The sequence below is a fragment of the Platalea leucorodia genome, assembly GCF_965183815.1.
Source record: "Platalea leucorodia genome assembly, chromosome: 17".
Taxonomy (NCBI): Eukaryota; Metazoa; Chordata; class Aves; order Pelecaniformes; family Threskiornithidae; genus Platalea; species Platalea leucorodia.
In genome coordinates, this window is record NC_138839.1 from 8,642,094 (window position 1) to 8,669,065 (window position 26,972).

The 26,972-nt window shown below is 49.9% G+C and overlaps 1 protein-coding gene across 6 annotated transcripts in view; it reads right to left on the reverse strand.

The window, feature by feature from the left end:
• Positions 1-252: 252 nt before the first annotated feature.
• USP48 (ubiquitin specific peptidase 48) overlaps positions 253-26,972 on the reverse strand; it is a 30,260-nt gene continuing 3,540 nt past the window's right edge. Inside the window, exons 5-27 of one of the 6 annotated variants that reach the window (XM_082329102.1) lie at positions 26,678-26,802; positions 26,060-26,168; positions 24,640-24,773; positions 24,331-24,413; positions 23,850-24,029; positions 21,352-21,474; positions 19,119-19,268; positions 16,341-16,541; positions 14,820-14,934; positions 14,532-14,662; positions 13,079-13,150; positions 9,940-10,064; positions 9,660-9,782; positions 7,755-7,816; positions 7,141-7,251; positions 6,393-6,523; positions 6,050-6,156; positions 3,797-3,901; positions 3,217-3,372; positions 2,877-3,002; positions 2,414-2,462; positions 2,174-2,200; positions 253-2,074 (exon numbers count right to left, since the gene is read on the reverse strand). In XM_082329102.1, coding sequence (XP_082185228.1) covers positions 2,052-2,074; positions 2,174-2,200; positions 2,414-2,462; positions 2,877-3,002; positions 3,217-3,372; positions 3,797-3,901; positions 6,050-6,156; positions 6,393-6,523; positions 7,141-7,251; positions 7,755-7,816; positions 9,660-9,782; positions 9,940-10,064; positions 13,079-13,150; positions 14,532-14,662; positions 14,820-14,934; positions 16,341-16,541; positions 19,119-19,268; positions 21,352-21,474; positions 23,850-24,029; positions 24,331-24,413; positions 24,640-24,773; positions 26,060-26,168; positions 26,678-26,802 — 2,568 coding nt within the window. In that variant the 3' untranslated portion in view covers positions 253-2,051. Of the gene's footprint in view, positions 2,075-2,173; positions 2,201-2,413; positions 2,463-2,876; positions 3,003-3,216; positions 3,373-3,796; positions 3,902-6,049; positions 6,157-6,392; positions 6,524-7,140; positions 7,252-7,754; positions 7,817-9,659; positions 9,783-9,939; positions 10,065-13,078; positions 13,151-14,531; positions 14,663-14,819; positions 14,935-16,340; positions 16,542-19,118; positions 19,269-21,351; positions 21,478-23,849; positions 24,030-24,330; positions 24,414-24,639; positions 24,774-26,059; positions 26,169-26,677; positions 26,803-26,972 lie in introns of those variants that run through there. The other 5 variants (XM_082329101.1, XM_082329104.1, XM_082329103.1 and 2 more) reach the window with 5 other exon arrangements.

A 26,972-nucleotide genomic window follows, 5' to 3' on the forward strand; every position in this document is an offset into this window, starting at 1 on the left:
CCCGGGGCCGCCTCGGCCCATCGCGCCCCGGCGCTGCCAGCGGGGAGCGGCTGCCAAGCACCGCACGGCCCGGCCAAGGCTCCGGCGCCCATCGAGGCTTCGATAAAACCCCCGCCGTGCGCCAAGGCTGGCAGGATTCCCGCTCCGGAGAGATCCCGCTCGCTCCCACCCCGACCCCGCGGCCCCCGCAGCCCTTTTTTGGGATGCGCAGGACGCTAAACCCCAAACGAGGCGTTAAACTCCAAGCCAGACCACGTGTATGCGCTTTAATAAGGCTTCCACAGCTCCAATGACAATTTTAATCCAATAATGTTTGCAAAGAACAGACAAAACGGTAACTGGGCCTTTGATCACATCTTGTACCTGCGGCCTCCGGGAGATACGGCGATGCCGCGGCGCGGCCGTCCATCGCTCCGCGGAAACGCCGCCACGGCCCCGGCTCCTTCCTCCCCGCTGAGTTTCGAGACTTTTAATTTTGCAACGGTATAAGCTCAAGGAAGAGATTTTTGTAACATTAGAAAAACAAAAATGAACAGCAAATTGAGAAAAAAAAAAAATAAGGAATTTCCAGGAAATATGTACACAAGCGAGTGCTTCAGTCAGGGAAGAAGAAAACCTCCTGCCCGTTCCCGAAGGATGGAGGGGCTGTGGCGCGCCGAAGTCCTGCCGACACCTTTACCTTGGGAAAGAATACGCGGGTCCAAATTGCCCCCAAACCCCACTTTTTAAGAGTTCCACGGCCCCAAACGCCGGCTGCTTCGCCCCACAACCGGCGGGGCCGGGGAGGAGGACGCGGAGCCCCCGCGCTCGGCCAAGGGCAGCTCTAATTCCTCGGATAAAAGAGAACGTTTAAAATAAAGGCCGCCGGGGGTGTCGGGATGGGATACGTGCCCTCCCCGCCTCTCCTCGCAGCCCCAGACTCCTGCAAATCCTTTAAAATTAAAGCTGATGCGGCAGCAACCCGACTCTCCGCATCGCATTTTGCCACGGAAAGAAGTTAAAAGGCTGAAAAGGAAGAGGGAACGTCTCACTTTATTACGGAGATACCTCGACAGCGCCCTTTAAGTCTGGAAGCGGTACGCTATTCCTTGCTACCCACAGGCAACGGGGAGAGATCCTTTCTGGGAGCTACAGATGTAAAAAAAAACCAAATAATTATTAGTGCATTCCTGAAAAACGAGGAGAAGAGAGGACCAAAAAAAAACCTCTTCCCATGGGAAACGCCACCCACCCGTGCCCCCTTCGCCGTCCGCCCAAGCCACGGGCACGAGCGCTCCTGGCAGGCCCGGACTGGAGGAAAAAGATGTTATCAAAAGTCGTTAAAATACCCCACGTTTCTAAAAAATACAGTTGACAGAGAGAGACCCAGCGGTTATCGAAAGATCATCCAACGTTTGGAGGCGAAGGCGAGCGGCTGAGGAGGCGGCGAGGGAGGCGGCTCCCCGTCCCCTCGGCGACGGGAGGCTTTCGGAGGCAGACCACAGCTTACGTTTGGGGTTAAAGAGATGAAGGCTTTTGTATCTTTTTTTGTTGAAAGAGCTAGACATTCCTCACAAGTAACGATTTCTTTACTTCCATGCTGTACTGAAAGAGTAATAGTGGATCAAAGACAGGATTATCTGTAAGCAGGTTACGCCTAAAGAGTTACTGGAGAACAGATCAAGATGTTTTTGATCTACTGGATTACAACCCCTTTTCGGAGAGACGAGCGCGGCGCGGGATTCGAGTCGGGGAACACACGAGAACGCCTCCGTCTCCCTCGCCTGTAAACACGATACGCTCTTACCGCCGCTAAACTTTCCAACCTTCCTGTTGCTTTATTAAATATAAAATCGGGAACGTTCTCTCGAAGGCAGGGTGTCCTTCAGTGCAATCTGCTTTGACATAAGGCATTTTTTTGGAGGGGGGCAGTCATTTCAGAATGGGTTTCTGCCTTCTGGAAGAGTCAAAGAGTTCAGTCCTGTGTCCACCTTTATTTCTTTTAATGCCCTACCATGTCAAAATCCTCTTCCCTTCTGGTCGCTCCTCTGTTGTCAACGCTTAGAAAACCATCAGTGTCCAAGTAAACCAGTCCCTGAGGAGAAAAGACAACCACCGAAAGATGACGACGCTTAGGGGATGAAGTTAGGCTTAAATAAAGGGGGGAGGAAAAAAAAAAAAAACCCAGACTCACCTTTAAATCCTTCTTCAGGCATACAAACTGGGGATGGAAAGAAAAAGGCACAGCGTTAGGACTCTCCTGACAGTCGTTTCTAAAAGGATCTTTTGTCTGAGCGGCGGCGTACCGCTGAATCTCCCGGTGACGGGAAAGCTTCAACGTCTCCATTTTCTACCTTTACAACCCCAATCCACCACGGTCCGTGGCCACCAATACTTCTCGGAACCCCAAACCTTTCAGGGATCCCCTCCTCACCTTGCATAACGTCGTCCATCGCCGCGTAATCTGCAATTGGCTCATCAGCCTGGAAAATAAAGCGGAGCAGGGGATTAACGAGCGAGCAACCTCGTTTGGAAGTTCACGGCCTGATTAGGTCACGCTCCTGCTCCGGAGGGGAGCGGGGAAGAGGGCTCTTGCTCAAACACCGTCTGGGAACAAGCGGGGAGGAGTCGCTCCCTCATTTAGCCGTATTTTGGGCTGGTACGCACACAGCTCAGCCGCAAAGGCCAGCTAATAAATGCTCTTTAAAAAAATAAAGAGTTTTCCTCCTCCAAGCTCCAGGAGGAACTCGTTAAATCAGGCTACCGAGCAGCCACGGGTGGGCACGTCTAGCGCAGGCAGTTTTCACACCCACCGCAACGTGTTTCTCTTCGGTTTGGATAAAAATCGGTTCAATTCTCTGCTTTATTCGACTTTATTTTGGCAGCCACGCTCTCACCTTTAATAAAATGACGGACTCGGGGATGACTCCCAGGCTGCCGAGCGTTGCGGTGTCGTCGCTCAGTATCTTCCCGTCGATCGACAAATTCTGGTCGAAGGGAGCAACTGAAAATGCATGCATGATCTGTGCCAACACAATGAGACACGCTGATTTTGTGCGGAGGGAAAAACATACTGCCGAGCGACACAAAAATAACCGCGTTCAGAAGAGCAACGCGCACCTTTCGACGCCGCGTGGGATTTTATACTCTTCCCCCCCCCATCCCCTCCAGCCGCGCGCTCCCGGATTTTATTTTCTTACTCGAGACGACTCATTCCTTGGAGGAAAACCACCTTACCTGTATTTTCAGCTCTTTCAGTGTCTGATTAGCAGAAACGAGCAGCGCTTTCTCCCCTCTGACTTTCCGGTGCCGGGTGCTTCGCCTGATGCCTTGCTTTTGGTAAGCGATGTAGCTCTGGTGCGAGATCTTCTGGCGCTTGGCACCACCGTTGGTCTAGAAACAAGAGGCAATAATCAAGAGCCCAAGTTTGGGATTGGTAGAAAATACAACCTCCCTGAACTCCGGGCTGCGTTTCGGGTGAGTCGGTCATGCGAGGGAAGGCGCGAAGCGTTGAAAAACCCCTTGGAAAGCGAACGGCCGCATGCAAGCATCGAGAGGACCGAAGGACTTGCCTCGAAACCTCCGTTCCTGCTTCTAACGCGAGCGCGGGGCGGGTTACCAGCCAAGCGTACGAGTCACCATCGGTATTTGATCTCTCCAAAACCAAAGCGATGGTGCGGTACGACCGTTAAAATGACAATTTAAGACACTTGTTTTTGCCTGCTAGCGGTAAACAGAGGAGGAGGGCTATCCCATCATGCTGACTCAAGAGGATGACGCAAAAACCAAGGAACCTGGCGGTATTTTTGATCTCTACCTGGTTAAAATCTGGGTCTTGCTCCCCCTCTGGCTTGTTTTCCTCCCTTTCCTCTTCAGCTTCTGAGCTGCTCACGTTCAGCTCTGGAGCAGCGTCCTTCATTACCTGAAGTCATAAAAATCATTCTCCGTAACTAACCCGACAGCACCAACCCACACCGGCACGGCACAGCAAACGGCTTGCGGAGACCTCCGGGATGCCATCTCGAGCCGACAAACCGAGGCAAAGAGCGGGAATAACCCCGGGATCCGGCTCCACAGGCTCTGCAAAATCTTCTCCACCCCTCCCCAGCTGCGGCGAACCATGGGGGGATTCGACGCAGGAGAAGCAGCTCCTCTGTTGAATTGCAGGTGCTTCCTGCGGCTCAGGACCTACGCTCCTCTCTAGGCAAAGGGAAAGTCTCCAGGGGCCTGGACTGATTTCTTTCCCATTAGCTGGCTGCTTCTCTGGTTCATCTAAGCGTATTATGAAAGCCCTAACACGCAGCAAGGAATATTATTTGTAAATTAGACACTTATCCATCCCTGCAGCAGACCGACAGAGGCACTCAGCACCATTATTTACGGGTCTGGAGGTTGTAAGTAAATGAAATCTAAATAATTTACACAAACATCTGAATAAAAAGGACGTTCAGTTCCGTGTAAGTCAGTGCAGGAGGCATGGATCTGCCGGACGTGAATTCACGTCCACGCTTTGGCTGGAGATGGGGTTTGCAGGAGCCCAGGAGACTGGCGCGCTCTCCATCCTGGATGTCTGAGACCTCGCTTCTCCGTCAATCTATTTGCAATTAACGAGGCAATCCCAGCTCCCAAACATCCAGCACCAACCGCAGCCTCCCCAGAGCCCTCCGGATTCCAGCAGTGCCGCCCTACGCTGATTTTTATACGGCCGTGGCTTTCCTCTTGCAGCGTCAGCCGAAGGAGGTACCCGGAGGGCTGCGGAGGGGGGAAGAGAAGGGGCGAGGGGATGGGAAACGCTCCCCGACTTTGCAAATCAAAACCGGCAGGGAAGGAAGCCGCGGCTCCGAGCGCTGCCATCCGCAACCCTCGCGGGCAGCGCTGCCGCGCTGCTGGCGGGCATTATTGCTGCTTCGCATCTCGCCGAGGCTGCCCTGTTAATGAGGGATCTCGCAGGCAAGCTCTCGCCCCCTCTCTCCAACTCCAGCTGCTCGGCAAAGAATAGCTGCCTGTTTTTTGCCAGCCCCACGTGTGAGCACGGTCCTGTCCAGCACCAGAAAAAAAAAAAAACAAACCAACAACCAACCCTCCTCTGCACCAGAGCCCAGCTACAGCCTCAGGATTCAGCCTCGAGTCAGGCTGAAAACCATGGCTCAAGACCGTGCTGCGTGCTCTACATCTCACAACCAAGGCAGAAACCCATCCAGCCTCCGGCGCCCCGCAGCTCTCCGGGCTCCAGCTCCGCCCTTAGATTGGCAGGGAGGTGGAAATCAATGAGAAGCCACAAAAAAAAAAAAAAAGAAATAAAGCCCCACGCTGCAAAGGTGCAGGGAAAATCTTTATCTGAGCTTGCCCACGAGCCTTGGTTTCCCCCTTTAAAGCGTAAAACAAGCCCTAAGGAGAAAGACTTACTGTTACCAGTTTTCAGCTACCTGTAAAGCCAATTCTAGACCTGATACTGGTCCCCTAAACCAGAGAGATAAAGCAGAGACAGAATTCACAGCTTCGTAGGGGATCTTGAAAACCATCTCTAAGTTCACTGCTATTTCATCAGCATGGAGGTTGAAAAGCTTATTTCTATCTAGGAATAAATGCTCAAGTGAGCAACCAAGAAAAGAAATGACAAATATTGGAGGGGGAGGAGAACAGGTAGAGCCTGATAACACAATTCTGAAGACAGAAACGGTTACAACATTGCCTAAAATAATCAAAGCTGGGAACAGCCGTGAAGATACCTGATAACGCAAAGGATTTGGTTTGGCAAAAGGAAGCCTCAAGGAGACCAAATTTTCAGAGCCGCTACAGCCAGAATTTTCCCATTTGCTTTTTTTGCCAAAGCGATAGCTTCCACGAGCCGCAGCCCTGGGTGCTTTTTGCCCGCAGAGAGCAGCCCTGCCCACCACCACCATCACAGGCCACCAGCATCCCCACCGGCAGGTCCCACCCCTGCGGGGACGCGGCAGGCTGCGACAGCCCCCTCGCCGCCGCGTTCGGATCGGTATTTGGGTACTCGGCGCCGTTTCCGTTACGTGAAACGGAGCCAGGATGAGCAAGGACCGAGGGAGGGAGCCCGTACCTTTTTATTATCCACCACTTTATGGATGTAGATGGTTGCTTGGGTGTACTCACGCAAGTCCCGCTGCTGTTGGCATAACAGCCCTTCTCTGCACTCCGGACAGAGTTCTGGGGAGGCACGAAGGAAAAATGCATTTAATTGCTTCAGCTCCTCGGAGACACCTGCCCAGTGCCTCTCCCTGCTAACCCCAGCGGCTCCTGTAACCAGGGGCATCTGCCAAGCTCCTTGTTTACCACCGATCCCCTTAGATCTGCCCCTTTATCTGAAAAAGAGCCGTTTCCCAGGGAGCCGGCACCAATTAGCAGAAGAAGAGAGCACGGAGAGCGGCAAAAGATTCACTCACGGGGCTCTGAGGTGTAAAGTGCGCTCTCGGGGTCCGCCCCGGCAGCTTGCGTTCGGGTGATTTTGATGACGTGATCCACGACGAAGAGTTTTTGAATCCTCTCCCACTCGCTGGGCCATATTAGAGCTATACTGTGCAAAGGAACAAGAACGTGCTTTATGACATGGAAAAGCCAAGCCCCGAGCTCCTGAACAGCCTCCCCTTTTCTTTTTTAGTCTGTTAATGAAAGAAAAGCTGCAAAATCAACCCATAACTCCAGCTACGCGGGAGGGCCTGTACGCCCAAGAGAACAGGGAAACAGTAGTGTGTTATTAGTGACGCTGTTATGCTCCAGTCATGCCGGAGGGAGGATGGAGGAGGAGAGGAGTGGAAGAGCTGCTACTTTTAGTTGCAGAAGCAACGCCATGGAGCATGAACTCCAGCCCGGCGTCCAGCGCTCCGGGGGCAAGTCTCACGGAAAGCAAATCGTAAGGAAGCCGGATGTTTCTACGCCCCGGTCAAATTCAGGGTAGTTTATTGTTAGGAACTAGCCAAGCTGAAGTAAGCTCTCTTTTTTCCTGACCCAGCATCCTTCGACAATTTAGGTCTTGCCTTGCACGAAGGCTAAGGTGGGCCTGAAAAAGCGACCCTTCATTTTCTTCAAGGGAAAGCATTTGCTCCTCGTGTTGCCGCAGCTCAGCGAGCCGCCGGGAACATTCCCCGAGGCTCGTGGGAGCCGAAGGCAGCCGCGTGAAGAGAAGAAACTCACAGTTTGGAGTCTTCTTTGGTCATGGAAGCGTAGGTGAACATGAGGCCCCCGTGGGGGCAGAGAAGGGCACTGTTTCCTACCGAGGACACGGGGCTGCATCGCATCGGCCTCCTGCACGGGCAAAGGAAAGCGGTTTGCAAAGCTTGGTCAGGTTATTTCCCAAAAACCACAACTCTGCAGGCAGCCAAGAATATTTACAGAAGGCATTCCAACAGGGAATATTAAACTACTACCGACGAGGAAATCAGATCTGCGTTCCCGCGCCTTGCAAAATTACTCTCCTATCTGCGGAGATTTCCATCTCCTACCACCAGCAGCCCGTGGAAACAGGATTGACGGTGACCTTTGCCTATAGGATACAGCTCCAGACAGATGAAAAAACTAATCAGGTTACTATCTAATCCGACCATCTGGTTAAGACACGATAAACAAGGAAATTCAGTTTCTTACAACGTATTACAACTGATACAAGTCCTGCAAAAATCAGTTTTCTTGTTTCCACAAAGGCAAACTGCGGGTAACTACACACCGCGCTGGGGTTCAAAAGCAAAATTGTTATCTACAGCCCCCCTAAAAAAGGCATAAAAAGCACCAAAAACCGCAAGCCAAGTTACCTGACAAATTTCCTCCATTCTTCTACAAAGAACTGCGAAACAATATACAGCTCATCTGTCTCCTGGAGGTGAAAAGAGGGAAAAAAAAAAAGGATCTTTTTTAATTAATCCAACAATAGAGAAGCGATGACTGTTCAGCTTTTTGTGCAGCACTCATTCTCTTCGAGACCTCAGCGTTTTTACCATGACAACTCCATCCAAGCGCGCTGGGAAAGCCAAGTAAAATAATTTGGGATCAAGTACTAAGCACTTACATTACTAATCTCCTGTTTATTACAAAGTTAATTTAGCTTTAGATGCAATTACCTTTAATTGGCAGCAGGAAACGGTCATTTCCCCTGGAGCAGCTAAGACTCCCCAGCACCGTGCTTTCTCTCGCCGGGTACTGGGGGTCTAAAGCCGATGCATCCCGGTGGGTGTGGGGTGAGACCACCCCAACCTGCCTCGTTTGCTTCACCCATCAAAATCCAGAAGTTTCTCCTTTTGGCGGCAGCACGGGTTCAAAACTGTGCACGCTCATGAGGCAGAGTTTTTAGGATAAACGGTTGTTTTCCTGTCCCAACTGATTTGCCATTAGAAAGTCTGCTCCTGGACGAGAAACCACCTAGACCCTAAGAGCTGGGTGACAAAGTCATTTCCCTGCTCATCTATCCTCACTGCTTTCCCTAGCGCAGATTTCAAGGCTCACTCCATCTTTCTGCAGCAAAATTCGGCACACCTGAGGAACATACCTTTTTTTTTTTTCCATCTCCCTTTATTTTCTCTAGATTAAACCGCTCCGCTTATTTTCTTCCCCAACCCTCAACTGTTTTGGATCAGGAAAACTCGCAAAGCTCGAGGGAGAGATCCCCAGCTCCTTTTTATCATGCTCCCTTGGGAAATTCAAAGAGAGCAGAGGATGTAGCCTCGCTGCCTGGAGAGACCCTGATATTTCGAGCTGACCCATGGTGATGGGCTCCAGCTTTCCATCGCCCGCTCCAGCTACAAAAGCAGACCCAACCAGATACTACCCTTAAATACCGCCGCGGTAGGGCCCGGCAGCTCTCCGGCTCAGCGTTTCCCATTGAAACCCTTTTGGGGCTCCCCGGTTCTGAGACACGGATCCGTGTCGACCTCAATATTAATTCACGGCCGGAGAAGGCACCCGAGAGCAGCAGGCTGCCCTCACACGTAGCAGCGAGCGAGGCAGACACCTGCCAAAGCAGCTTGGCAGGATCTAAGAGTCAATCATTAATCAGCGCCGCAAGGCGTCCAGGAGCCAAGGCGTGGAGCCAACAGCTTGTGCCATTTCTTTTCAGCCGCCTCGAAGCCCCAAGAAAGTCCTGGAGAGCTGCACGCTTGTACCAGGGAGAAGCCGGTACGAGAGGTCTTGCACGACCGTCGCTCCTGTTTGCGGGTTTTCAGCATTTAGGGAAGCTCCCCCCGAGCTCTCGGGATGCAGGAGGATGCCGGAGCACATGTGAATTTTGTCCGACCAGCAGGAAAAGCCTGGCCTGCGTGGGAAGGCAGAGGGAGGGCAGCGGAAAGCCGCCTCCACCGGCACAGCCGCACCGTTTCGGTCCTTCTAGGGCCAGATGTAACCACAGCAGCAATACTGTCGCTGCTTATCTAGCTGACTCCAGGCCAGTGACAGCTATGTTGGCACACGAGCCATCCTCGCGTATCTTTAGCAGGGCTTTGCGCCAGCACAGCTAATCGGGGGAAATCACACCTCGGCACAACACACACGTAAGCTCCGCTGGCACGGGCTTCCCAGCGCAGGCACGGTCTCGCTCGGACAGAGTGAATGATTACCAGGCAAGTCTCTCTCTTGCAGGTGAAATAAAATTTCTTAGGAGGGATAAAAGCTAATAAAAACCTCCCCCAAGGCCCGCTACGTTCCCCTCGTCACACTCCTTCCCATACCTGCGGCCAGCTGCCCAGGCAAGGTCTGCATTTATCATGAAACAGGTTCTGGAGAGAAGTCTTTTGCTCGCTGGCCATCATCTTATGCAGAGCTTCGTTTTCCTCCCCTTCACGCTCCAAAATCTGCATGAAACAGTTAATTAGACCACGGCTTCAGTTCCTAGCTGCTATTAAAAGGCGACGTTACTCTCCTCCACTGCATTGGGTCGTATTAAAAAGAAAACCAGAAATATGACTATGTATTTACAGTCAACAAAAGGGTGATGTATTTGGCAAATACCTTGCACTGGGAACAGCACTCTTTGTTATTTGGGAATTCAGGGGCCTTTGGAAAATATTGCTTGAGTTTCTCCCAGGCTTCCTTGGAAACCACTCTCCGTTCGTTTTCGGATATGCACAGGTCACCTGCAGGGAGAGAGCCAAGAGAAGGGCTTTGCTCTTGACGCGCTCAGCGACGTTTTGCAGCCCTAACTAGATTTAAGAGATTACAGGGTATAAACGTGGGGGAAGATATTCACGCACTTATCAGCCAACACCATGTCAGCAAAAAAGAGCGCAACCAATGCACAAAGTCACCTTCAACTTCTTTATCATTTCCTTGTTTAGACAGGGACAAAAAAAATAAGATTTTAATTCATAATAATGTCCTTTAGATTTCAAAGCTCATGAACCCAAGCAGCTGATCAAACACAAGCGGCGGTAAAGAGATGCTCGGAAAAGCAAGGACAAGCCAACGGGGCACAGGGCTACTGTCTTCTGATCTTGGCTATCCATAGCTACATTTTTATGGTGACTCCACTCACCAAGCTGCAGGCTAACCCCGTGCCCATCAAACAGGAGCCAGGTGCTTTCCGCACCCCTGAAAAACAAAATTAACCGCTGTATAATCGCAGACGGCTTCACGTGCCCTATCCAAGCACATCAAAAGCTGGAAAGGATAGATTTTGCACCCTAGATCTGCTCTAGGGAATAACTGGGGTGCAAAGATACGAAGCAAGGTTTACCAGCTATCCCCCAGACGATTTGCCTGCTGTATTATTTATCCTGATGCTGAAGCAGCTCAAAAAAACCCAAGAACGGTTTAGCACGAGGCATTTGTGCTTGCCGTTTTCACGACAGAAGTGTCAGAACGGTCACGCTCACGCATCTGGACACCATGTCCGCACGACGGACAAACAAGGCTTGGAAAAAACTGGAGAAGGCGAGGGCTCGGGAATCCAACCAGCCACCCGCCTGCAGGATCGCCAAGGGGAAAACAAAACCGCAGCTCCCTACGAGACAGCAGCTGGGAAGACAAGGCACGGCTGTGCTACACGCAGTCGCAGCGAGAACGAAGAGGAACGGTCACTGCAAAACCGAGATGCAAACTCGGATCTGGATGCAGCACGGGAACGTTCACGCCTCGACGTGGATTTCGCCAGCAAGAGGGAAGCAAAGCAACCGCGAAGTCGCGGTGCTGAGCGGTGTCCAGCAAAGGGTGCGATACCTTATTATCTGCTTTTCTACAGCCTGAAGAGCTACAGAAAGAAGACAGGGAGAAAAGGCTCCCTCCTCCCCACCCTCCGGTAGCTCTTTAACATTACAAGCAGCTCCTCAGTCCCACGGACCCGTCGGCTTTCCTCGCTCCAGCCAAGCCTGGATTTCTGCCAGCCCCAAAGGGAAAAAATAGCAACGCTCCCCTCCTGCTTTTCCTCTAATAAACAAAGGTCGGGCTGGACTGCTTCGACGCAGCACTTGGCCACTTGTTCTTCATCAAACATGACCAAGTGGCCCAGCTTTACCATACGAGGAGGCAGGACCAGGCTGCTTTCCAGAGCCAGCAAGAATGGGGAAAAACTGAGCTTGTACAAACAAGTGCCTTGACACCGCATGATTAATGAAAACAGATTAATAAGCTGTTGAGCAAAAGAGGTGGAAAAATCAGCTCTGGGTGTGCGGGGAACAAGTGCTTTGCCATCTGGAAGAAGATGATCCGAACCGCTGCTGACCCTGCTTCCCCCTCCCACCGTCCAGGGACACGTTTTGGGCACAGACATCAAAAGAAGCCTTAACTTGGTATCTGGAAAAAATTATTCGCTGAGGTCGGGCAGCTACCGGAGAGCGAGAAATTGCAGCAAAGATGCAAAGGGAGCTCTTAAGGGAACGCCCGGATGGCATTTCTGGAGGCCAGCCAGACCTCACAGATAAAGCGCTGGCTTTTCCAGAGCCTACCGCGAAGGCAGGAACTTCCTCCACGGCGAAATGAAGGCTGTAGGACCGAGACTACAGATTTGCTGATACACTCCAGAGTGACATTTTAAAAGTGAAAAGGCTGTTTTCCATGAGCAATCGGAGGTTAGCTCAAAACGATGAAATCCGACCCGCCGGCGGCCCCCATATTTAGTATTATTTAGTCTGATATGACCCAAAGTCACAGATCAACTAGCGATTTACCAGCATAATATTTTCAAGAGCCTGTTGGTCTATTTTTATCATGTCTGGCTACATTAAATGTTTCCTCGCCACGCTGCATGCTTTTACTTAACAGCAGCAGCCTCGCGGCAATGGGAAACACGGTGTTAAAGGCTCTGAAAAACACAAAGTGCTTAAACACTCTGCTTTAAAATGAGGTTTTATCAAGCCATTACTCTACATCCCTGATTAGCCTTGACGACAGGAGGTGTGCTGCTAATTTATGACACGTTTCTTTCTTACGAGGAACAAGACCGAGCATCCCTGGCTCCAAACTGATGCCTCCAAACAGGAGCTTACTAGAAGAGTTCTGTCTGGGAGCCACATACAAGCTAAAAAAGTGAGATTTAAACAACAGGGTAGCCAAGGATGTAGCTAATGAACCGTCACTTAGCAAAACAACTAACATCGGGGCAAAACCTTATGTAAGTGGACAGGAAAGCACAGCAGGTTGGTAAATCGATATCCTGAGCGGTCCCAGCCGCTCCCAGATAAGCCCATGTTTCGACAGTTGTTAGCTAAGTGCTCCTGTTTTCATGTAAACCGAGAGAATAAACGGATACTCCCAGCTCCCACCTCGACTGATTTACACCACTTGTTTTGCTCCTAACACTTTCAGAGCTTCCAAGTGGCCGCAGATCCTTGGTGCTGCCCTCACTCCATCACGGCGCTTCGTTAGCGAGAGGAAGAGATGCTGGCTTCCGCAGCCCAGCGTTACCCGCAGCATCCAAGCATCGATGCGTTCACGCTCGTTTCACTGCTTTACAAAACCTGGACTGCGATGGGATAGCGCTCGCAAATAAAAGCTTGAAGTTTGAGTATCAAGAAACACCAGGCAAATGAGAATTAAGCGCATTTCCTCAGTAACTACTCGTGCTGGCCTTCGACAGAGCAAAGGCTACAAGGTTAATGTCTTCAGCAGTGGGCAACAACAGATATATTCAGCTCCATCCCCCGTAGGGACTTACCATGTGGGCAAACGATGTCTTCATTAAAATTTAACTCCTCTTCCTCCTCTCTCTTCTCTTCATTTGATTCATCTAATTAAAAAAAAACAAAAAAACAAGAAGAAGATTGCACAGAGTTCCTCTCCCAAGGAAAGGAAAAATCTTTGGGGGAAAGGAGCACGGTTGCCTTTCAAATTGCGGCAAACCCCTTAACCCAAGGGAAACTTTGGAAGGAAATTTGTTATTCTCAAATGTCTTGGCCTCCGGGCAGGCGGGATTACAGCCTACAGGCCGCGTAGGAGTGCTTTGTAGGAGTGCTTTGAAGTGCGTGGAGCACAAGCCAGTCCTTTGTGAGATTACAAAGGACGCATTTGTTATGGCTAAAACACCACAGGGGTTCACTGCTCCCAAAGATCTCGGAGTTTAACCTAAACACGAGCCTAGGTACGAGCGCAGGGAGCCGAAACCTTCCTGGCAAAATATTAGTCCGCTCTTCGCCTTGAGGATACTGATCTAAACCAGATGCTGCCTGACAAACTAAGGGGGAGCCTGCCAGGGGCTTGACAAGCCCCACATTAATGGATAAATTACAGTTAAGAACCAGAGCTCCATAGACAGAAGCGCTGGCCACCGAACTGGAGCATGATAAACACAATAATGCGTTCGTAAGAGTCTCTAACGATCTGCCTAACGAGCAAGTTGGCTTGCGAGCCATTCAAGTGCGCTACTGGGAGTGGCAACCTGTTGTGAAACCACGGTCACCACCGAGGCACGAGGAACGGGCGGTAACTCGGCGGACCGCCCTTCTGGATGGATGCTCCACCAGAGCACGCAGATATTATCAGGAGGGCTGCGGTATCTGGTGCCTTCAAGGCCAAGATCAATGCCATTAGCTGATCGTCTCCGCTTCCATTCAAACAAGCTTCTTGCCCTCAGTGCCGAAACAAAAAGCTCAACGACATCTCCAGTTTCCAAAGGTTTAAAGAGCAGAAGGCAAATAATCCCCACCTATTGTCACAGACTCGGATACGGGCATGGAAGAGTCTAATTCATGATTTTTTTTTCCCTAGGCTGTTTTGCCAGAGCTGCTTTTCCAGCTGCGCTGTTTCATCCATAGACCTTCGCAATAAACATCTTCATCCCTTCCCCTAGGTAATTTTCATGTTTCTTTCTCCCCTGTGCTCTTTCATTCAGACAAAAGCGGATGAAAAGATCATGTGTCTGGGGCAGTAATTTTACACAGCTTTGTAAAACTACTTATTACCTCATCTTCTTCTCTGGGTACGAAGATCACCCAGCAGTTTTGAAGCTTATCACATAAAAAGCTCCTTAAATGACGAAGCTTTTTATTTGATTTATTATCCTTCCCTCCCTACTCATACAAGGGAAGCAAAACAGCTACAGGAACATCTGACGTGTCTTTTGTTAGGAGCTATCAGTCAGAGCTGGGGGGTCTCTACAGCAGCAGAACTACCTTTGTTTTGTGCATTCCCATTCATTTTTCCATTACTGTGCTCCGCGTCTTCGTCTTGCTCATTTAATTGCTCCAGAGCCAACTGACGCCAGCTCCGCAAGGACGCCTTTCCAACCCAAAACCCATCGTTCCTGCGGAGAGAGAACAGCGTCGGCAAGGCAAATCACAAGCCCCTTCTCCTTCGGAGCCCAAACAGTTAAAAACTTTAGGAAAAAGCTATTTAAGCACTTCCAAAAAATCTCTGACGACGTTTGACAGAGACGTTTGAAAGCGTTGGGACTTACGTACCCCTTGACTGTTATCTTCAGCAAGTTCGTAACGGTTTTGTAGTCTTCGTTTAACTGGTTTTTCAGTCGCAGGATTCGACACCTCTCTACCACGCAGTCCTTGCAAAGTGCTTTGACTGGGGCGGGGGGAAGAAGAAACACGATTTATTGCACACATGGCTGAGCTTCTCGCTGGTTTGAACACGCTCAGACAGGTATGTACCAACTATCCTGCCTCGTGACCGGAGATTTCACATGTAAATGAGGAGATCCCTGGGGTTACCGCCGGATCAGGCCACATTTGAAGCTTAAATAAGCGTAAAGCGCTTCAGACGAGGCGCGATCTGTTCCGCTAGCTTCGCAGCTCTTCGCTGCTGGTATCAACAGTTTGCAATTACAGCTGCGAGCCAGGTCACGCCAACGCACAGACACGGGAGTCAAGAGGCAGGACAGTTTAGGCATATGCAAAAAAAAAACCCAAAAAAAACCTGCATCATGGCATTTTCAAGCTAAACCCAGAAAAAAAAACCCTCCTGCAAAGCTACACCGGACCAACAGGAGCAGAAAGCCTAGAGCTGGGCATATATTTCCATCTGGGAGCAAGCGGGTCGCACCCAGGAAAGCACGTTGGAGAAGGCAGCGCATCCGATCCGTCCCTCCCAGCCGTACTCAACGAAAAAACCTGCAGGCGATCTTCCAGTTGATTAATAAACGTTGGCCTGTTTTTTTCACAAAGGCTGCCTGCGTCACAGCAGTTTCTGCTGGTTGCGTTTCTTCCCTATAAGCTCCTAGCGGGAGCCGAGCTAATTTGGTCTCAGTGGGAGTTATTGAGCTCCTTTATAAAAGAAACTAAGCCTGGGGCTTGATTAAGGGTTGCCCAAAGACCGCAGGGGCTGGGCTGACCCCAAAAATCAAAATGCACGACAGATGTGTGCGACACAAGCACATAAGCTAACAGGTACGTGCTTCCCTCGGAGGAGGCGGCTCGGGACAGGCGAGAGGTGGAAGACAGTAAATGATTTTCTGGGCCCGCACACATCCGTGCTGCTCCAGAGCGCGTGCTGCTGGCAAGAGGCAGCGCAGACCCGCGCGCTCCACGCAACGCTGCCTACGCAGGATCTGTAGGTGCTGCAGGCATGGAAAATCATTTTCAAGAGTCTGGGGGGTTGCATGTGCAAGTTTTGTTATTTTCTAGCATCAGCTTCACACAACCACCCAAGTATTACGTTCTTCTAACCTAAATGCACCATTGCTTTCTCAGCAATTCCTCTGCACGCAGCTCTTCCCAGACAGAGCAGAACTCGGGTCTGAAACAGACCCTGCAATCAGACTAACTGTATCTCTTTGAATGATAATGTAATTAAGCGATATTAAAAAAAACCACCCGGAAATAACAGCACAGCACAAAAACTATGGGCAGAAATAAAGTTATGATGCTAAAAGGATGGCTCAAAACGGGGCTGGGATCAGAACAAGGCTCTGAAGCACGTTCAGCGCAGGAGAACGTGACTCGGAGAGGGCATTTTCCAGCCTGACACCTTACCGTTCAGCCGGGGCCCTCCTCCGTATCTCCTGTAGAAGAAGTCAGCCACGTACTCCGATATCCTCTTCATAATGGATATTTTATCCGGATGGAGTTTGCCGTGTGAGCACAGGCAGGCTGTGTTATCTATAGGTTTTGGAGGGGTAGACTCATCTAGCCATTTCTGCAGCCATTCGAGAGAGATGAAGTCATACGGAGAACCTGGGAGGGGAAAAAACACAAAGAGAAACAAGCCCGTACGTGTCAGCTAATACACAAGGCAGCAGATGGTATTTTATAATTACTCTGATATTCAACGGTACTTTTAAAAATTAACAGGCTACCGCTGTTGAGTAAATCTCTGCGGTACAAGTTTTCAAACATCTGATACAGCTTCCCTCACCCAATTCTCAGCTCCGTGTCGCAGATTTAGAAGACAGGAGCTACGTGAAATTAAGATACGCAAGAACAAGCGGTCATTTTGAATTCAAGCAATCAATAGGAAACAGCGGAGCACTCCGAGTAGGAAAGGGAGTGCTTTCAGACTGCCAAATCTTTTGGGGCTGATTGGTGAGTAGTCGAGGAAAGAGGAAGGTTTTCCTATCGTCCATCGAGGGACAGATATAATATTTAAATTGTGATCGTACATTAAAGGCTCTTTCTATAACAGAGTGAGCTCATCGGAGTAAACTGAAAAATAAAAGGCAACAACAGCAAAGAGACGAGGTCAGCGTTCGCCCCGTCCCTTCAGCACCCAAAATTTCAGTGTTCGTCTGGGCTGCTCTTACAACTCTGGGCGAGAAACGCTCACGCATTTTAAGATTTGCAGCGCAAATGGTCAAATTTTTTCGTGTGAGCGTGATTTTTTTGGAAACAAAGCAGCAGGCTCGCCCTTGTTTGCTAAAGGAGAAACACCTTGCACAAAGCCAAGGTTCAGGAGCAGGTCAGCATCCGTATGAGCCGTGAAATAGCTTTGGGTGAAACGCCTGTATCTCGATACCGAGACCCAGTATTGATGTGGAAACCCTTTTGCGAGGTGATTGGGAAATTAGGAGGAAATTAAACCCATTCTGTGCTGAGAGGAGGAGGGCAGCTCTGAAACTGAGGGGAAATGTAACCGTTAGTTACATTTATCAAACGAACACAAATCCTTCATGTTTCATACAAAGGAGCAACAGAGAAGCCACAGGAAAATACTTTGTCTTCCAGCTTGCACTGGACCTTTGTGAATCCGGGCTTCAAACCCTCTCTCCTCTACGAGAGAAATCAGCAGTGTTTTCGTCTTACACAACGCCATCAGAGATACACAGCCATGACCTCCAGAGAATTGCAACGCTGTCAGAAATGGTTTGCTAGTTTGGGATGAAAGCCGCCTCCCCCGGAAAGTACGTTTTTCTGGGGCAGGCTACACAAAGCTGGCAGCAAATGTGTCTGCACAGCTGCAGAGAGAGTCCTGAGCTCCTGCGGGATCGGACCCCGAGCAGCTCTGGGATAACGCTGCCGCCAGCTGTGCTAGCAAGCTGCTGTGCCCAGGCCGTGCCCAGCAGCAGGCAGTGGGTGCCCTCAGGGCACTGCTTTGGGTCCTGCCATCTTCAAACTGGGGCAGAGGAGCTTCACCCGCACTTGTAAAAAGCATCTTTTTGAGATTTATTCCTCTGCCGTGTCAGAAATGCCAAGAGCAAACTATTCTGCTTCTGCTAAGAGGGAGAGAAAACACACCGCAGCAGTGCTTGCTGCTCCTTTTTAATGGTGACTCACGGCAGATTCATACCTCCACCACAACTTTGATTTAACGGTGACATTTTAACACCGCTCAGGCTTGCGGGGACTCGGCAAGATGAGCTGCGACACCCTCCTGTTTGTGAGTTAAGCGCCCGTTGTCTGCAAACCTCGGTTCATAAATTGAAGAGGCAGACATTTACGGGAGCCGAGGAGTCTGCTGTTCGGCTATTCGAGCCTCGCTGCTGGTTCCGAGCGTTGGGCAATGAATATTAAAAGCTAAAAATCAAATTGGCTAACAGGCTACACAATTAAGCGCATTTTGAAGTCTTTAATTACAAATATCCTGGAGTTTTTAGGAGTTGCGCATAGTGGAGAGAAATTCCCTGCGCTGGATGGGTAGAGCAAGTGCCCCTAAGCTTGTTTTGAGGGAGACGGGAGAGAAAAACAAGGAGGGGAATAAAAATCCTTGGGCTCAGTCATGCTAAGGCGACAAGGCACAAGGAGCAGCAGGGAAGGATTAACCCCAGTCACTCATCGGATGGACCACAAAGCTTAGACGTGGGGCTTCGAAGCGCCGGTGGGGATGAATCAAATCATTTTCTGCTGGAGGCCAGGCATTCTCGTACCCTGTTACCTGCTGATTAATTCGGATCAACAGCTCCCGAACATGACTGAGCTGGCACTTTGAGACCGGCCAGTTATTCTGCCTCGATGCTACTAACCGCTAACGACACAAGCTGCTCAGCCGGCAGAAGAAAACAGTCATGATGCATGGAAGCACACAGGAGACTGACTGATGGGGAAGGAGCAAGAGGGAATTAGCGACGCCAGAGGCCATTAGAATGAGCAAAAAAAGGAGAAAAATAGGTTAAGGCAGAAAAACAAGAGAGAGAAAGCAAATCTTAAGCATGCACACAGCAACAACAGACAGCGATCGCTCTCCTCTTCCAAGCGGGCTGCAGCTAATGCCTTCCAGCGAAGCGTTCGGGCCACAGAAGCGAGTTGTGGGTTAGTTACAAAACATTACTAATCTTAACAATGGTCTACTACAAAATACTACCACAATATCTTACAGACCAGCTTCAGCGGGTAACCTTTTGTAGAGCTCCTTCACCTCTTCGTGTTTGATTTTGCCTCTGGCCACGCTCTGTTTGCGCATCTCGGCCATTTCGTTGCACCACTCCTCAAACTTGCAGTTATCGCGCTCTACCAGCTCCTGCAGAAAAGCTGTTGGGAAAGAAGAAAAAGCAGTCATTTCAAGGAAAAATGCCAATTATGTTAATTATCCCTGCGATCGGTTATCTGGGGATAACAAGCAAGCCTAAAAATTCCCCCACGCAGCTACCGACATACGAGGTCTTTCCGAAAGCCAAGCGCACGGACGTTGCTCTCTCCGATATTTACGGTTGTAGATGATTAAATGCAACTATCTTGCGCGACACAACAGCGCCCAAGAAAATAATTGACTCGGGGTCGGTTGCTGTGCTAAGAGAAATCCTTTGCTTGCTAACAAGCCTACGCCGAGCGCTGGCAGTCGCGCGAAGTGCAGCGGGGTTTGGGGAGAGGCTGCAGAGCCGGAGCTCGGCAGGACGCTTTGCTGCCTGCTTCAATCCCTCCCTGCTATTCCTCTCGCCCCGGCCATTTCTCTGCCTCCCACGGAGAGCAGCTCCTCCGTGCTGCCAAGGTCCCGTCCTTCCCAGGGCGGAGGCGAGAGCTTCTCACCCTACTGATGCACCTGAAGCTTGTCCCGACGTGCAGCCCCGCGGGTACGCGGGCTCTCAGCGAGAGGGGTCGAGCACGTTGCAAACCCAAGAGCAAAAAGCCCTCAGGAGATGGGAGATAAACCGGGGCAGCTCCTGGTGTCGATGGAAAGGTGAGGGAAATGGGAATTTTTGCTGTCGCTGATGGAAAAAAACCAAACAAACCAAACCTCAGCAGGGGAAAAACGAAGATAAAACACTTCCCTCGCAGGGCTGGTGTAAGGGAGCATTATCTGCTTATCTGAAGCCTTTTCCTATTTGGCAATATTTTGAGGAGCTAAAATATTTCCAGAAAGGTTAACACTTGTGCGGCCAGAGAGCACAATATCCACCTTAGGAGAATACACAGTATTAAAAAACAACCAGCTTGACCCCCTTGAGGTCAGAGCCAAGTTACGTCTCTCCACCGTCCCGGAAAAGCCGCTTTTAACAGCATCAAAGCAAAATGCCTCAAATTTACAGTTGCATGAAACCTCCCCGCAACCGCACGCCTCGACTGCTGCCCTTCGCTCCCTGTTCCCTGGCAGGCTTCCACGTGAAACAAAGGCAACCGCGGGGCTGCGCAGGAATTTGGAGCTGGGTGGAGAGGCTTTTGCCGAGTTATTGTTTTGGGCAGAGGGGTAGGAGGAAAGGGAGCGCAAGAGAGCTCAGGAAACAGGCTGAAAACGCAGAGCTGAGGCAGGAATTAGCACTAATTCCCAAAGCTGTGTGGCCCGGAGGGTGGCTTTTAGTGGTGGTGGGGCTGGAAACAGCTTGGTGCTGTCATTAGGGGGGAAAAAAGCTGTACGATTTACCCCCTCCGCATCCAGATAACCTGAACAAGCAGCAGAGGTCCAAAGGGGACGTGCCACCTCCGCTGTCCCCGCTTTGCAGAAGAGGGAAGAAGGTGGAACACACCTCCATCCCCATCAGCACCAGGGGCCTAATTAATATTTCTAATTGAGTAGCAGGCAAACGCGAAGCATCATTAAATCGCAGGCCAAACCTACAGGGATTTCTGCCACCCCCAGTAATTCTAAAGCAAGACACGAACACGCTCGTACAAAACTCCTGTTAAGGGCTTGCATCCTCTTATTTTCACACCGTTTATTCTCAATATGGCAAAGCTGAAGCACTCGCAGAAGAAACCTGACATCTGTCAGGATTATTCACCTCCAGCACAGTACGTGCACTGCCAATGACATTCAACCACGCTCTTCTCCTTCGCCTTCAGGAACCTGAGCGGTTCCTGCGGGATCCCGGCTGCGAATCCCAACGCTCCCGCCGCCGCACGCGGCTCCCAGCGGGATGATCTCCTCCTAACCCCTTCCCCTCTCGTCTCGCTGGTTAAGATGGCGAGGTCTGAGCGTGCCCAGGGGCGGGATCATCAGGCTAATGTTATTTAAGTGCTAGGAAAGCCCAGGGGTTTTGACACCGAGTTGCCACACGGCACCTTTGGGGGCTCACGGACAGCGGTCACAAAAGGGGCTTCGAGCAAAACCCCGACTCCTGGCCCGCCTGGAGCATCACGAGACGAGATGGAGGGGCCAGGAGAGTCAGAACTCACTCACCTGGTACTTCGACCGTCAGAGATTTCTCCCGGGTTTGCAGCCTGTACACCAGCATGTAAGCGTTGCGCGAGCAGTGAGTCCCTTTCCCACACTTAGGTTTACGAGTCTGGGATTTAGAAGGTTCTGCTGTGGTACAAAAGGCAAAAATATAATAAACCCACGAGCTCGCTTACTGATTCTCCGTTAACGGGACGAGTTTGCCACCTAGCCGGCTTCCCTCTCCCCGCTGCGCTCTGCCAGGCCTCTTTTTGCCAAGCGCTGGGCTTGGCATGAGCCAAAATTGTATCCCAAAGCCAGACCCAAATACCCTCCAGCATTTCTGGAGGCAGGGTAATTCAAAGGGACTAAAATTAGGAGCCTGCTCTGAACCGCCCTCTACAAGAGCCTTTCTTCTCTCCCCAATTAAACCTCACCGAGCCAAAAGCAGCTCTTGCAAAAACATCGTTTCTCCCCTCTGCCTCTTGTTCTGGTGTCCCGACACCAAAGGAGAGAGTCAAATCCTCAGGGAAGAAAAGCTTATTTACAGGTGATCGCGTACGTGAGAAAACGCGCGCCCTTCTCTTGGGCAACAAAGCTTTTAGGGAGCGAACGGCCACGGAAATGGTTATTTCAGAGCAGCTGGTGGTGCGATGTAAACTCGTGTTGCAAGAGTTGCCGTTTCCAGACGGACTGCCAGGCAAGGAAAAAACACTTATCTACAGCTGCAGCTTCAAAAATCAACCAGTTGTTTTAATTTAAAAAAAAAAAAAAAAAAAAAAAGAAAAAAAAAGGAACAACCTTCCATAGGTCAAACTCTAAATGGAACATTGAAATATTGAGAAAAGCGTCTGTCTTTCCCAAATTCTGGAAAAGTTCACATCACTCTCCCAGCACACCATCCAGGGGACTTCCTAGGCGCTCTTTATTTGTATTTTCTCTAAATATTTTCTAAATCGAAATTGTTCCCATCTGCGCGGCCAGGCCGCTGGACTCTCCCCACAGCAGACCTCTGCTTTACGTTACGGACCTCCTCCTGCTGTTGCATCCATTTGTAACAAAGAGGAGTCTCGGTTTTGCTTGGAGCAGGCAAAGAACATCAGCACTTGACAAAAATATTAAGGCTCCCAGCTTACAGAGGCTTCTAAACACACTTCACTTATATTCTTCAAGCAGCCTTGTATTTCAGCAAGAATACTTACTTGCGGTTAAGCATAAACCTTTACAAGATCGAGGCCACAGCGGTTTATTTGCATCTTATTCTGCTGCGCTGGGTAACTCAGGAGGTTAAAGAGAAAAGCTGAGAAGCTCTTATTTCCTTTTGGGGCTTATTTTTCTGTCTTACACCACTAGATGTCTAGCCAGCTTCACAATTTGGTTGCAAGCAAGCGGTAGTCAAACATTAACAGGATGACAAAGCTGCTCCGGTGGCAGCCAGCGTTTATGTACGTCGTGATGAAATGCAAGAAGGTGTTTACTAGCAAGAGAGCTGAAAATAAAGCGGCATCATGCAGATGCGTGCACGGAAGGAAACGGGAGAGGGAGGCGAATGCCCCATGCCTGCTCAAGGGCGCGCTCAGGTTGATGTGGCTTTACAACAAACTAAGGGAGCAAATAGGTCTGAGGGTGTCTTTTCATTAAGCTGTTATTTAAGGATGCTTTAAAGAAAGGAAACGTTTCGTAAAGTCCAATTGCAGCGAAGCACGAGCGTCCTGGCGGGCCAGTGTTTCTGGGAATGGATTGTTTGCATCATAAGTGAAATTTCTGGCATTAACTTCCCCGTTTCCCAATACTGCAAAGCATCCTGCGCTCAGGAACACCGAGCGACTGCAAATCTGAGCACTCAAAATGCCAGCTGAATGCTGAACCACTCCTATCTATCGACTGCAGGCCGAGAAACCCGCAGCCTCAGCCCAAGCTCTCCAAGAAATCAAGACCCTGTCCTGTCCGGGGAGTGTGGTTACCCGGGCACGAGATGAGCCGACAGCGGCAGAACAGAAGAGCGCAAAGGAGAAGGAAAAAGCGCAAAGTAAAAAGGCAGTTTTGGCTTCCGAGCCATTATTTGCCTCAAGATTTTTTTACGAAGACTCTTTACTGCTTCCAAGTAAAACACCTCAGTGGAAATAAAAACATAATGTGTTAAGGAAACTGAAAGTCATCTCGTTATCTGTTCCTAAGCCTCCTTTTGCACAGCGGCCAAGGAAGCGGCAGCTTGCCTGTTCCATCCCGATAGGCAACTGTTGCCCAAGCTATCAGCGTCTTATCTGCCACGCGGCAGGCAAGGGAAATACTAGAGTAGAGGAACTGATCACGAGGTGTGCGTAAACACTCACACGGGGCTGAAGCGAAGAAAATCTGTCTGCAATTAACAGAACTGCCGCTTCACACATTACTCCTAAGACGTGACAGCACGCGTAGGAGCATTTTTGTTTTAAGAGTATCAGGGCCTCCACGTATTCAGCCTCCGTGTTTTTGGTGAAAAGAGTTATTTTAAAAGGGCACTCACAACTTAAAGGTTTTACCTAGATCTTCCTCAATCCCCAACTGCAGTTTCTTCCCCTCCATCTTTTCTATGTCTTCGTCGTTAAACTTGTACCACTCGCCCGTCTGCGGATCCTTCACGTGGGCGATGTAGTGCCCGGAGTAGGCGCTCACGCCGCGGTGTATGAGGACGGCACTAAGTTCGTACACGTAGACGCCGTCTGGAAGGAAAGCGGCAGTTACGTAGCGCTCTGGATGAAACAGCACAGATCTTTTCTTTCCCAGAGCTTAAAGATTTCGCAAGGCAGCGGATAAAGACTGCACTTGAACTCGCATCTCTCCAAGACCTCGCTAAGTAGGTTGTGGCTTCCGCAACGCACTTAGCGAGGCAGTTATTTGAAATGTGGGCTTCCGACAACTCTTGACATAATTTTCCATCAAAAAGAGGATTCAGAGGAGATCTCCTCTCGTCTGCCGAGGGGCAGCGGGTAAAACTAACAAAACACAGCACGCAAAACTCACTTTTTTGTTCCATAAAAGGCTCCATGTCAAGCAGCTCGGAGAAGCCGATGTAGGTGTTGAGCTTCTTCTTGTGGCCAGTTTGTCTGCGCGGAGGCAAAGCTTCAGTTCAGGGGACAGCAATAACAGTTCACATCTCAAACTAACTCCCCTCGAAACCCACCGAGCATCCCCAGAGAAGCTCACGCGCGCGCTCAGTCCTCAAGCTCTCAAATCAACGCGGAGAGCGCCGAGCGGACGACTTCCCAAAGAGCTTCCACGCAACCCGGGGCGCTCCCGCTTTTACAGCGCAGGCTCCAGCGAGAGGCTTACCTGTCAAACACGAAACGCATCAGCTGCAGGTTGAGCGTGCAGGGCAGACTTAGCAGCCTGATCTTCCTCGTGGCGTTCTGCTTACTCTGACAAGTTTCACAAAAATAACGATTGTCCCCTTCTAATTTTTCTTCCTGAGCGGGGAGGGGAGGCAGAAAGAAAGGTCTTGAGAACAGATTACCACTGAAAAGTCGACCAGCCCAAGCTCCTCAACAGCTGGAGACTGAAAAGCACGGGAGTTATTTTAACCATTTAAGTCTCTACTCAGCTGCTTTCCAGAATAATCTCTTGGTTAAAAACGCACGCTAATAAACGCGCTTCACAGCAAGGCCATAGTAGGCTGCTCTCACTTTAAGGAAAATTTTAGACCGAATCAAGGCCTGTTCTCAGGCCACTTACAAGACCGTCAGGTTTGCTCTCCACTTGACTGAGTTGGTTTATACTGAGGGCTATGGGAAAAAAAAGTAATTAAATCACCCTTTTATGAGCTCACATGGACCAAGTTAATGTAAAGCTACAATTTAGCCTGGAAACTACAATCCCCTCGTGCTCGGCCACACAAACATCACCGTGTAAGAGTCATCGTCTACGCCTAAGTAGATCCAATGGCAGGATTAGGGCAGAGGAGGACTCCCGCTGCCCTAAACAAGGTCACCGGGTTGTTTCATTTGAAGGAGGAGCAGACAAACTTGAAGTTCACCATTTCGGGATTTCAATGCGCGTACGCAAACCAGTCTTTTTTCATAGCAGACCTTCCGCAAGCAGAGCAACCGGTTTGCTGAGCGCATCGGCGAAGCCGCTGCCCAACAGCCAGACAGCTCAGGTACAGAGTCACGCTTCAGGTTAGCTCTGTCCTAAATATCTGTAGTTGAATCCACACCTCGAACCTTTAACACGCAGGATCTTAACTTAAGATCTAGGCAAATTTTCAAGTCGAATTAAGAGCACTTGCAGCTGTTCCCGCAGCTATTCCCAGCCCTCCCTAGTATTTTTGAGAGCACATTTTAGAGCGGGGAATGCCTCCTGTTGCTATGCAGATGAGCACCAATATAGAAGACACAAAAAGCAGCCATTCTCCCGGCGCCATCTCTGACAAAGCACGTGGGGACTTTTTGTCAGACTTTGGGGACTTTTTCCCAACTTTGCTGGGAAAGTATTTTAACTAAACGTGCGACTTTCAAGTGCTTTTTAAAGCCATAACAGGCACGTGTGCTACGCTCTGGTCCGGAGCCACTCCTTGCTCGCATGGCTCAATCCTCATTTTCTGGGTCTGCAGAAAAACACGTTTCCTTTTGGATGCGTCTCACTGCGACAACTCAGTCGCTTCGCTCCGATACCGACCTCAAAGGCCGTTAACTGAAGGAAGGAATTAAAACACCTTGCTAAGAATAGCAGGAGTCAAAAAACAATGAGCTCGTACCTTAAGAAATTCCGTTATACAGTCTGTCAACTGCTTGTGCCCTTGGATGTTTAACTCCAGCTCGTAAAATTTAGACACGAGTTTGGACTCCCTGCCACACTGGTTGCAGCTAGGATTAAAAAAAAAAAAAAGACAAAAACACATGAGGACAGTTCACTGGTTCACGCGTCTGAACTCCACGGCCACTAATAAACTACTCCTTGAGCTACAAAACCAGGAGAAAAAGTTGTTTAAGTCAGAATTAACGCGGTTCACACCTCCACACCACGAACACTCTGCAAAAAGGTGGTAATGGGATAATAGCATCTACCAGGAAAACCAGGAGCACCTGCTGACAACTCGCGTACACCATTTTATATCATTTTTGAGGCGAAATCCACAGCTCAGAATGCAGGAATGAAAATACGATACCCGAGGACTCTAGTTGCAGCTGGAGAACTGCAACACCACCACGCACACAGAATCGGGAAACCTAAAAGCTAAAAACCTCTTACAAAGTGTTTCGGCAGAAGCTTACCTGCCTGCTCCGGCTGTTAGGAGGGATCTTTCCCCCCCTTAACTTCATCTAAAATGTTTAAATATTTACAGAAAAGTTCTTTCCAAAGACCAAATACTTACACCGTGACATAGGCGTACTCTCCACAGAATTGCTTTTGCACGATGTTTCGAACATCTGGGTTTTTTTGTTTGGATAAAGTATCTTCCAGCAGTGACATGAACAGCTTTGAAAACTCCTGGGCATCCTAGAAGAGAAAGCCAAGTCCGTTAACAAGACGCCACAGCACAAAGCCCAATCACAACCTTGTCGCTAATTTACTGCAAATTACCCGGAGCCCTACACACAGGCTGCACGGACGCTCTGGCGTGCACTGAATAGAAAAAAAGACCAGTCGGGAGAAGTAAAGAAAAAGAG